The 11,697-nt window shown below is 46.0% G+C and overlaps 1 protein-coding gene and 1 long non-coding RNA gene across 5 annotated transcripts in view; both read right to left on the bottom strand.

Annotated features, from left to right (window-relative positions):
- LOC135912025 (uncharacterized) overlaps positions 1 to 11,697 on the bottom strand; it is a 128,271-nt gene that overhangs the window by 31,074 nt on the left and 85,500 nt on the right. For all 4 annotated transcript variants that reach the window (XM_065444411.2, XM_065444410.1, XM_065444412.1 and 1 more), the window contains one exon: positions 9,312 to 9,449. In XM_065444411.2, coding sequence (XP_065300483.1) covers positions 9,312 to 9,449 — 138 coding nt within the window. The remainder of the gene's footprint in view (positions 1 to 9,311; positions 9,450 to 11,697) is intronic.
- On the bottom strand, positions 596 to 3,272 carry LOC135912024 (uncharacterized). The gene is made up of 6 exons (XR_010567539.2): positions 3,198 to 3,272; positions 3,046 to 3,093; positions 2,246 to 2,354; positions 1,796 to 1,901; positions 1,249 to 1,403; positions 596 to 783 (listed from the first exon to the last, which is right to left on the bottom strand). It is a non-coding gene; the product is annotated as an uncharacterized lncRNA (long non-coding RNA).

Here is an 11,697-nt window from a genome sequence, read left to right as displayed (position 1 = left end):
TAAAAGTGATTGCACAGTGTATCTTCCGTGGAAGAACGGCGCACATTGAAACATATAAGTAACAGCAAAACAAAAGTGAACAACACCTAACGAAAATACGGCAAAAAATGTACATATAAGTTATACCGTCTCACTTGGACAAAGAATAATACACATGGAATGAACTTGGAGAAAAAAATACGGTAAAAAACAGAAAGGCAAAAATATGACAAAAATTGTAAATATACCTTATACCGTCTCACTTGGACATAGATAAAAACACAAAATGACTAAATGACACACTAAAAAAACACGGTAATGAACAGAAACGCGAAACTTGCACTAGATATTAAAATAAACATGACAGATAATTACACATAGATAGATAGATAGAACATAGATAATTACACAAAATGACTAAATGACACACTAAAAAAACACGGTAATGAACAGAAACGCGAAACTTGCACTAGATATTAAAATAAACATGACAGAAATTACCTTGGAAAAAAAATATGATTAGGGACAGAAATTACGGAAAACAGCCATATCATCCTTTAGTGCTGCATAAAAAAAAAAACATGCATAGATAGGTGACACTTGTACCTAACAAAGCACTAAAGGATGATATGGCAAAAAAAAAAAAGCTGCCCCTTAATGCTGAGGCGGCGCGCGCAGGTCGGCCAGGGCAGCCAGCAGCTGGCGCAGCGTGGTCGCAATGAGGGTGTTCGCCTCTCGCGAACCACGCATCTCGGCCACCAGCTGCTCGAGGACTTGCCGCGTCGCTCGCTGCTCTTCCACCAGCTGCGAAACAAATTCACTTAGTTAGCTACAGGTTATGCAATGTAAATGCTCTATTTGCACTGTTTGCAAGTCTTGCAGTTTCAGCAAGGTTACTCTTGAGGGCAGCGAGATCATTCACATATGACATGACAAATGGCCGTGCAAACGTACATGGTCTGTTATGTTAAAAACGTGTGAAACGTAACAAATCATACCAAGCTGCCTCTGCCTGTCAGAAGGCAGTATTGGTGACTAGTTGAATTGTTAAACAAATTATGATCATGCTGTCGCGATACATGCAACCATGGAAATGTTTTGTAAGTTGCTATGTGTTAAAGAACACCTCAAAGGAGATGTATAAACGTGCATGAGCCAATGAGCCAAATGACTACACATGCCTCTCATGTGTAACATGGTTGTAATGTACATTATTACCATGTGCCCTAATCACCTCTTCAAAAAATGACCCGGCCAAGTTGTACGCACCTGCCGATGTTGCTGCAGCAACTGCTGGTGGAAGCTTGCGGCCTCCGCGTTTGCCGCCTCAGCTAAGCGGCTCTGCCGGGCATAGTCCGCGGCGGTCCTTGATGCGGCGTCCGTGAGGACCTGAAGTCGGGGTGGCCTGCGGGGCTGCTGCCGAGCTGATGGTCCGTAAAAATAAAATCAGTAAACAGCGGTTAAGAAAACTAATTTCGCTCCATCCTGCATAGACATTTTACTGGTTCATTATCAGGTCGAAGCCCAGAAAAATAATTCCGGCAACACACCGTTCACAAAATGCACAGTCAATTTGCATAAACAAAAAGGCACTACACCATCATAAAATACTACACTGATAGTACTTTCAGCTTGTACGCTGCATTACAAATGATGTTAACAGTCACATTATTGTTCCATTTTGCAGCGACCCTTAGGCAGGCACTTCTTCTTTGCCATGCAAATAATATAAATACACAATTTCTGTTTCTAAGCTCTTAATAGATAATGCTTGGAGTGATGTGTTCGTATTGCAATAGCTGCTGAAGTGCCTTACGTGCAGTGCCACTGGTCCCCGGCTCCGTGCCCACCGAGACGCGCGCAGCTGCTGGTGGGGCAGGGGGCACTTCAGCGGACTCCTCACTACTACTGGCTGCGTCCTCCTGGAACAATAAAGTACAGGACATAATGTGATTAAGTTCCATCACCTGGTTGCAATGTCTATTTCACTTATCACGCAATTCCTAATCCATCATGCGACATACTAGTGCCTTGGAGCTTTGACAACTCGTCGCTAATGCTTTTCGGATTAACGAGTCATGAAATCCACCACAAGCTGTTTCTAACAGCAGTGGGGCAGCATTTCCGTTCTTGCAAAGTACGGATATCATGTGCTGGCATGTGTGTTGAATTGTAAGAATACACACACAAGCACACAACGGAAAAATATTCACCACGGTGTAACTGCCCGACATCGGTACACATAGCAACGAACATTGCTACTCACCTCAGCATCGCCGTGAAAAAAATCCGCAGGGGCGGAAGCTGGGCCGGTATGGGCGAGCACGGCGAGCACTCGACCCTCTAGGCCGCCCAACTTTCCACCTCCCGTCTTCCTGCAAATGCATGAACACCGTCAGCTTATACGTTCCGAAGACGTTGCTAGTCGCGGGCTCACCTCTTTTCGGCGCCAACCTGCGCCGCGAGTTTTTTACATTCATATGTCATGCGCGCCCAATACAGGCGCCAGCGCCGGGCTATCTTTACTGCCGGCCCGACGGCGTTCAAGGCAGCGGCAATCTCTGCCCACAGTTCCCTTTTTTGGGCAGCACTCATACTTGGCGAGAGGCTGGTGGAGCCTCTCGCCAAGTACGGATGCTGCTCCATAAACTCCACTAGCATAGCGGCCTGCGCGGCCGAAACGCGCGCGCTGTTGCTACTCTCCGCCATTTCTTTTTCGCGCTCAATTTTCGCCGGACCGCAGCGAATTAATACCAACAAATCGTACCGTTTCAGATATCAATTCGTCGTTAAAACATAACGGTTACATTCATTTAATGTGTCGTTATTTTATCACGCCATAAATGCCACGTTAAATTTAACACAAGTGAATAACAACAACAAAAAAACTTTTATCGTGCGAATATCCAGCAGAAGCATCTGTACCGCCCGCACGGGGGAATGGATCACTGCGCAGCAGTGTGTGGCAAAGAAACAAAAATGAGCCTCTCTTACAGACCACCCTCGATTTAAATCATGACTACATTCGGAGACAGTTGCGATCGTTTATAGAAAACGTTTACTTACCAGCTATCTGTTGAGATGCCTTCCAACCTTCATCGATTCTTCCGTATCCTATGCGAATAAAAGCAAAAGTGAACACCATGCGATCACCCAGCAGATGTTCAGATGGTACTGCTCAGTCACTAAGCACAAGAAAGAATGATGCGTTTACTCACCGAGCACTACGCTTTCGCAGTCTTCATGATGTTCACAGCTTCCAGAATTCTCGGGCGAAAGTACCGCGTACGGCGAGATTTCAACTAATCACGTTACGGACAAATATACACCAAGTGCGGGCCACAGGACCGATCAGCTGTTTTCACGTAGCCGCCATCTTAAGTGTGCGTAGCGAAATGGATTGGATGCGGAATTGGCACGTGTGTGGCTATGACTCAAAAAATTAAAATATTTGTGCTTACTTTCAAGTGCGCTTCAACTTCTCTTGCGTTAAAAGATTACAAAACACTTTTACTCTCAGCAACATACAATTGTTCTTTTATCAGACGTTTATGTCTTTATGCCACTTGCTATACGGTCCCTTTTCAAATAAAAAACAAGCAAAACATACTTCCGGCAACGATGGAGGCTGCTGATTGGACAGATTGAAAAACGTCGCTGGTTCCCGCCCCCATACGCAGAAACTGTCGCGTCATTTTGACGTCCGGATTTTGGAACACTTTTTGTTTGGAATAGAGTTACGTTATCGCGCCCATGGTTGCGAATTCGCGTGTTTTGTCTCACAGCCGAACTCATGGTGCATATGTTTGTCTCGGTGAAAGCGCCTGCCCTCGGAGATAAATTGAAATGTTACGGATGTACGAACAGACATGAACTTCCCAAACTCCAGTAGTGTTGGACGATTGCGTGATTGCACATTTTAAACTTTCTTTTATCTTCCGAAACTGTCGGTGAAGAAACTATCCAATATCTGTTATTTTGGTACATTACATATGCAACTTATCATTGTGTTATTTTGTATGTTTTTGAAAGTTTAGATGGTCCCAACGCAAAGGCGGTGGAGATACACGTGCTGCGTGCTCGGCTGCTTAAAAATAGCAGAGGCACATTTGTGCTGCGGCACAAATTTATGGATTGGTCTGGTATGAAAAAAATATGTCTGAAGCGCCTCAACAAGAAGTGGCCTAGAAAAAATACTGCCTTAGAAGCTAATCGCAGCCATAGAGACTGCAGTATTTACTTCAGCGAAGTAGCATGAAATGCACAAGCCAAAGCCACATACAGTTCCTATACTGCAAGACCTATCCTGCATGTGCACTGGGTCCTATACTACGAGCACGTACAAGATCGGGTAATGTACACAATGTCTGGTCATTTGATGTGCATCATTGTTTCATTAGCTTATAATTTCATTTATTGCGTGTCGCAACCATATGCAAGAAACCACATTCAGTTGAACAGACACAAAATTACTCAAGTGCTGAGGGCGTCACCATAAACGTTCCGCTGTCAAATGGCTGTGCATGTTGGTTAGGTATACACTTCACAGGGCACGCTTCATAAAGTCATTCTTGGAGGCCTCTGCGACTCGGGAGTTTATGCTTGAGAAAATGGTGCGGCCTCATGTTCTGATTTTGTTATACCTGACGTGCTGTCAGCTATGAGTAAATAGTCCATCCTCTGAATAAGTAACATGCATACTAAAGCACATCTTAGATGCGCTGGCAGACGCCACCAGCTAGACAAGAGGACCATGATTCATGCTACTGTTGGTGTACATTGCACACTATATCTGTGGCACGGCTGACAAACACAGCACAATGCCTCGACTCTCGCGTTTATAAGAGTCGCTGTTGTGTCATGATAGAACAGTATGCTTAAACACTTTGACAACGTAAACAGACAGTATACTAAAGGCACCGTGTTTTTCTGTTCCTGATGCTTTACCATTTTGGGTGAAGTACCTTTGGACTATATTTAGTACAAATGTCCTTCAACACTGAAGAAACCTGCGTAGTGGCCAAAATTAGCCAGCATGGCAAACATGATTGGGCAATGAGCAGATTGAATACTAAACCCAATACAAATTCCAAAACTGCAGAGGCAACTGCCGGAGAGATTAGGCCTATGATTTGCCCAGTTTAATACTGAGTTTTTCACGAGTGAACATCATTTCACTCTGCAATGCAAAATAGAGGGAGTGCTGTTCGCTTCGCAGTTTCTCGAACGATGTTTTTTTTTAAAGGCTGAATAAAAACAATCTATTTCGCTTTGTGTTCGTCGTGCGGCAAACTAAAGCACTGCACTTTATAATTATGTCAGGTGCCACGTCCGAGAGTGAAGATATAAAATTCTTCAATGAGCGCCGCGAAGTTTGGCATGTGCTCTGATGAAGCACATTGCTTAGCTGCAATCGGTGGCTCAGTGTCTGAAACACGCGGTGTGTAGTACTTGCCCAAAACCGTAAAGAAAATACCCTGCTATCTTTTGATGAAGTAGAGCTGATTAGAAACACTTTCAAGAAGATTTTCACCCTGAAGCCTCAACATACTTCACTTGCAAGCAGTGCGCTCAAAGGAAAAAAAAAGCATTATTGCGAGCTACTTCCTAGTTGAGGTGGATCGCGGCCCATGTACGCTATATTGAGAGTGACCGGGCTAGAAATTTGATTCTAGTACAATGTTTGCTCACGAAAGAGATAGATGTATAAGCAACATCTGTTTCTATTTTTTAAGAATACAAGCAGCGCCAAACTGGCGAGCACCCTCGCCGCCTCTAAACCCCCACGCCATACATGCCCTTCCCTTGTCAGATCATTCAGAAGACCGACGAGCTCCTTTTCTTTCCGCATGCCGCAGTCTCTTCGGTTTTTAGCGCGCCGTCCGTTAACGGCGGCATTCTGTAAACGAAGTTTCAAGCGGTGGAGGCGATAGGGCGGTGGTTAGGTCTCCGCGAACGGGCCGCCGCTCGGTGATAAGCGCACTACGTTATTTCTTTCGCATTTCATGCATAGAATAGAAATAGAAATGCTGACTGTTATCTGCATGTTTACTTGCTGCGTGAGGAGCGTCAAGGAAGAAGCGGTACAGCAGTGTTCGCTTCGTACACCCAGGGCGCTAACGCTGTAAACGGGGTGCGGGCAGCCGGGCAAGCCTGTTCGCTCGACGTACACACTTTTCCGATAGTGTGACATGCGCCTGCGGGGCACAGCGGGATTGCCTGAGAACGATCTATTGTGACCGCCTGTAGATGTCATCGCACGTTTCGAAATTTCCGTGTCCATGTTGGCAAAGAAATTCCCGTCTAAAGAATTCCTTCTCTGTGTGCAATGCTTACAGGTCCATCTTGAACAAGTTCAAGGTACTTCATCTTTCCCGCAGTAACGCTTTTATGTACCCACCTATGCTGTTCCTTGAACTTGTCTAATGCGATTGATTTACCAGCTCATTCCCTTCAAGCGCTTACGGCTGAAGTCCACGAAGCTGTCACTGACTGTCAAGATCATGGAATAATTTCATCGCGAATAATTTTGAAGTTCTTTGTTTTCCATCAGCGAAGATTCTCAACAGGAAACAGATTGCTCACATGACTCGCGATCTACTTTATTCACCAGGTTGCACAGTACATAATATTGATGCGAGACATTCTTGGCGAGTTAAACAAAGTTTTCTGCTGTAACTATCTCGCGACAATCTGACCGCTATCTGACCGTGTTCATGGGCCGATTCCGAAGGTTCTGCTATCTGTGTGTCACTAGGTGTGTTCCACTAAGATGTGTTCCGCTCTTCAAGTGACCCCTTCGACACCAACTTGGGTCACTTTGTGACCCGCCGTGGTTGCTCAGTGGCTATGGTGTTGGGCTGCTGAGCACGAGGTCGCGGGATCGAATCCCGGCCACGGCGGCCGCATTTCGATGGGGGCGAAATGCGAAAACACCGCGTGCTTAGATTTAGGTGCACGTTAAAGAACCCCAGGTGGTCAAAATTTCCGGAGTCCTCCACTACGGCGTGCCTCATAATCAGAAAGTGGTTTTGGCACGTAAAACCCCAAATATTATTATTATTATTGGGTAACTTTGTAACGTGGGCCGCTCCCGGGGGTACGTGCAACTGGGTATGGGCCCCATGGGCTACTGGATTATGTGCCGCTCTTCAGTGAACTTCTTTGACACGAACTTCACGTGTTGCAGAACTAGGCTGCAAATCGAGTCTGCACAAGTTCCACCGCTTCACGCGTAAGGCTCCTCGCCTCAAAACTGTCTCAGCAAACATTTGTTTCGCTAAGGGCTGGGAAAGAGCCGGAGAGAGAGGACGTACGCACCTGCCGCTCGCTCTGCTCACACCGGAAACTGGCTCGGCATTAGGTGAGTGGCTTCAAAGCAGCGCAGCAGTTTACGCCATGTTGCCGCCACGCGTCTTGCAGTTCTTCGATGGACGAAGAAACACTGCCAGTGCGACACACCATTGACTCTCCATAACGCGCAGTTAGAACGTACAACACAGTGCACTCTAAAAATGTGGGCCGATCGTGAAGGGCACTGGGTATTTACTACTGGGTATGGGTATGGGTGTGGCACTGGGCATGTGCTGCTGGGTACGTGACGCGCTTCATTGAAAGGCTTTTACACCAACTCGGTTCTCTGGGTATCACAACAGCAACAAACGACATCATGCGCTGCACCCCACATTCATTCGCAAACTTCACAAAAGCATTACCCGTTAGCTTAAGAACAGTCATATGATTCGTAAGAACAAGCCTCTACCAAACCGTGAATGCTTCGTATTACGCAAATGTCAGCTGGAGCCGACACTGCTTATTATTTAATTTTACTTGTCCCAAGCCTGTTCGCTGCTCAGATAAGGCTTCCCTTTTTTTCAGGAAGCAGAGTTTTTTTTACATGGCTGTTCCGTTATGCGCGTTGTCATTTCATGTACTATAGTCCTCGAGAAAAGGAACTGGCGTAAATGACAGACGGATGGAATGCTCATCTCACAACCTGTGGCTCTGCTGGTCATTAGCGTGCCGATAATGAGAGTACCGAGACCTTGTCACTCTTGTAGGGTGTTTGAGGAAGCAGTTTACTTGTCTCGGAAATCTAAAAAAAAACATGATTGCAAGCCTTAACTGCCCACCGATCACACGTATACAATGTGCGACTGAAGAGTGAAAACATTACTCATTTTGCATATTTAGAGCATTTGTGATCAAGATCGCCGCTTGTTGCGATAGGACCGTTCTATATATAGACACCTGTCAGCTGCGCAAATGTTCCTCTTTCCCTCTCTTTTTTTTCAGATGTGCCACCAATGTTTTCGTAATATTGAACGTTTCCTGAAGTCATGCAAAATGCGAACTTATGCAGAGCAATTCTTGGTCCGAGTTGCATTCAACTATGGCCGTGGTCACCTCGACCTAGCCTCTACCTGCTGCGTACAAGCTTCTTGTGTTAATTTCTGTACACCTGTAGTTCTAAAAGCAACAACTCGTATAATTACCCACAATTACCGTGTATAGATAACTATGTTTCCGGAAGGAGGTATTTAAAGTTTCAAGCGATTTTCATCCTTGAACTATACCACCCTATCTCCGCTACTTCTTGGACAGTCGATGTCATGGTATCCAACTATATTTCTCCAGCCTGCTTTGTAAACTATTCTGGGTGATGTATAACTTGAATGATTTATTCGCAGCCCAAGAAACTTCAACATGGCGACATTTCCGCATCGAATGTCACTGGGGGGAACAGCAGGTGCACTCGTCTCGACTACAGCCATATACGACCCCTGCGCACTTGAGCCCGTTTTCACGAATGCACCTCGACTCAGAGCTCTTACACGAGTTCATGACGATAATATGAGCGTACCATTAGAAACGGGCTAGGGACACATGTCGGCAAGTTCGTTCATGTATATATTTTAGTGTATCCTCCCCCCCCCCCATTTTGTCCTCCACCGACTGATGCACAGCGTCACCCCTCGACCACAGAGCACATTACAACCCAGTGACTCCCTTGGGGATTCCTGCGACGAGAGGTTCTCCTGAAAAAACATTCCTACACTTTAATGTAATGAAGTGGACGTCGGCACATACAGTTGCAAAGTGTTACTCTTGACCTGTTACAAAATGTTCGCTTACTAATCGCCGCGGAGTGACGATGAAGCGCTGCGACCACCTTGGTGAAGTGGGCGCACTGCCATCTGTCGTTTTGTTTGTTTGTTCATTTGTTTCCTTTTTGGTTCAGTTCCATTTGTTTCTTTGTTGTTCTAGTAGGGGTAGAGCGTCAAGTCGAGAAGGCGTCCTAGACCACGGCGTTTCAGTGGCACCCCACTCACCGAGGTCCCGGACGACGCACCAGTCGCAGCACTCGCACTTGCTGTCGAATGGCGGCGCCCCAGTCAGGCACCAAGTGTCGTTGATCGGTCCGCACGCGATCTTCGAGCAGGACTCTTCCGAGCACTTCGTGAAGTCATCTGAGTTTTCAAGGAGTGAAGACAACAGCCCGCGATTGCTGAGCTTGAGGGCATCTGCCTTACGCAAGCCATTGCCTTTCTTTGTTCTCTTTTTTAAAAAGCTGAAACGTTCGCTTAGATTCCTGTATTGCACCAGCGCGCATATTTTTTTTCGTTTCTTTTTCTAGTACTTAGCTTTCGTTTGCTTTTCATTTCATGCTTATATTGTTTAATGTCCGAGCGACTGGCGTAATCGCCTACATAAATAATAATAACAACAACAAAAACAACAACAACAACAATAATAATAATAATAATAATAATAATAATAAGTAGAAGAAAAAGGACGAAGACGTAGAAAGAGAAGTAAAACGCTAGGAAGAAGTACAAGGACATGGAAGTGCAAAACCCACTATCATTTAAGTATAAACTTTTTTAAACAGGGTTGAAGTACCTCAGACAGGCTGGCCAACGTTTCGATAGGTCGACCTATCTTCGTCAAAGGCGGCCTCGTCATCCTCGGCGTGTTAGTTTTAAAGGGTTAGTGCAGTGACGTCACGTGCGGGTGTTGTCGCTGGCGGCTGGTTTTAAAGAGAGGGATTACAAGAGGGAACAGGCGCTGTCGTCCGACGTCTGTGAGCCTCATTCTCAAGACGAAGGGACAAGAGCGTGAGAGTGGGCACGCGGGGAGGAAAGAAAAGAAATAGAAGCAGAAAAAAGGGAAAAAAAGGGAAAAAAAAGCAGGGGGGAGCCAGGGCCGTACCAAGACACAACAAAAGGGGGGGGGGTGAAAGAAAAAGAAAGAGAAAAATGAAATCTTTAAGAAATACGGGGGCTTGGGAGCGTGTTGGGGATGCGAAAGGTTAGGAGGTATGCAGGGGGAGTCGTTGGCGGCATGTTTTTGAGGCATTAGAACGGCCGGTCAAGCAATAGGTCGAGTAAGTTTGAAATAGTTAAGGTGGCGACGGGGAGTCTGCGGTGCAATGTGTGGGGTGACTGAAAGGCAGCGGCATGGTCTTTCAAGGGGCACTGCCCCACGCGCTTAACGTAGGTGGCGTTACGGCGGCATCCAGAAGGCGATACTCTGGGTTGAGGCGCCGAAAAAGGCATATTGACTTCGGAATGTGTTGTCGGGGGGGTTTCAAAAAAAAAAAAGACTGGAATCACTTTTGGCTGATGAATTGATAACACCATCAGAATACAAATTTCTTAAACCAAGCAACAAAACTGCCGGACGTTTTTACCTCCTTCCGAAAATTCATAAAATTCCATCCGCTGAACTATAGACCGTTTCATCGGGCGAGGAGGATAGGGCGCGCGGAGAGCCTTTCCTCCTCTCTGGCTTGGGCGATCCGGCGCGGCGCATCTTGAAAGTATTGCTGTCGCGTGCTGCGGAACGATTTCTTGATGTTTTAGATCGTACTCTGTGAAATTTACGCCGTGTCCGTTCATATAAGGTCGTCAGGGAAGCCTTTCGGTGCATCGGTACCTACAATAGGTGGAAATATCTTTTGGGGGCGCGAAAATGTGACGCGTTTTATCAGCCGCAGTGTACGCACATTATCAGTCGCGGTGTGTGTATGTGTTGTGAACTATGTTGCTTATATCGGTTTTAACTCAGCAAAGAAAACCGGTGTCTTTTTATTAGCAGCATGAAATGGTAAATCTGCTCAATATCTGATCGCTTGGCGTAGGGAGTAAAACATAAAGCATAAGAGCGCATGCTCGTACACGGTCAACCTATGGCAACCACGAAACATCTAAGCGGCAGGCGCAATCAAATATTTGTGATGCACCGGCATCGTTATCGCGCATTTCAAGTCTAGTAGGCTTGAAATTACCATATGTCTACGCTGGCCTTCCTACATGAGGCCGATGGCGCTGCTCAACACACCGATCACTGCGGTTGGTGAACCAGCACGGTACATATGTAAGCTGTGCGCTTCGGCATTGCCTTTTTGGCCAGCATACAGCCATAATATATGAGGGATAGCATAAAAAGAATGCGATGCCTATTTTTTTAGGACAAAATTTCCGTAATACGTGTGAGTGCGTCGTAGAGAACGGAACGAACACAACCGAAAAAGAAATTCGGTTATCATCCTCTTTCTAGAAAACGCAAGAGAAAACGGGCTAACACCGCAACAGGGCCTCACAAAGTCACGCCGCACAACGTTTATAAATATACAACCGCTGATGCGGTATGCTTGGACCAAGCGGTATATAGAACAAAGATATATGTAATCCAGCACCTACCACTGCTTAGGAC

This window comes from Dermacentor albipictus, chromosome 3, assembly GCF_038994185.2.
Source record: "Dermacentor albipictus isolate Rhodes 1998 colony chromosome 3, USDA_Dalb.pri_finalv2, whole genome shotgun sequence".
In the NCBI taxonomy this organism is placed as follows: domain Eukaryota; kingdom Metazoa; phylum Arthropoda; class Arachnida; order Ixodida; family Ixodidae; genus Dermacentor; species Dermacentor albipictus.
The sequence above is the reverse complement of the archived record's forward strand: the minus strand, read 5'-3'. Positions and strand labels throughout refer to the sequence as shown.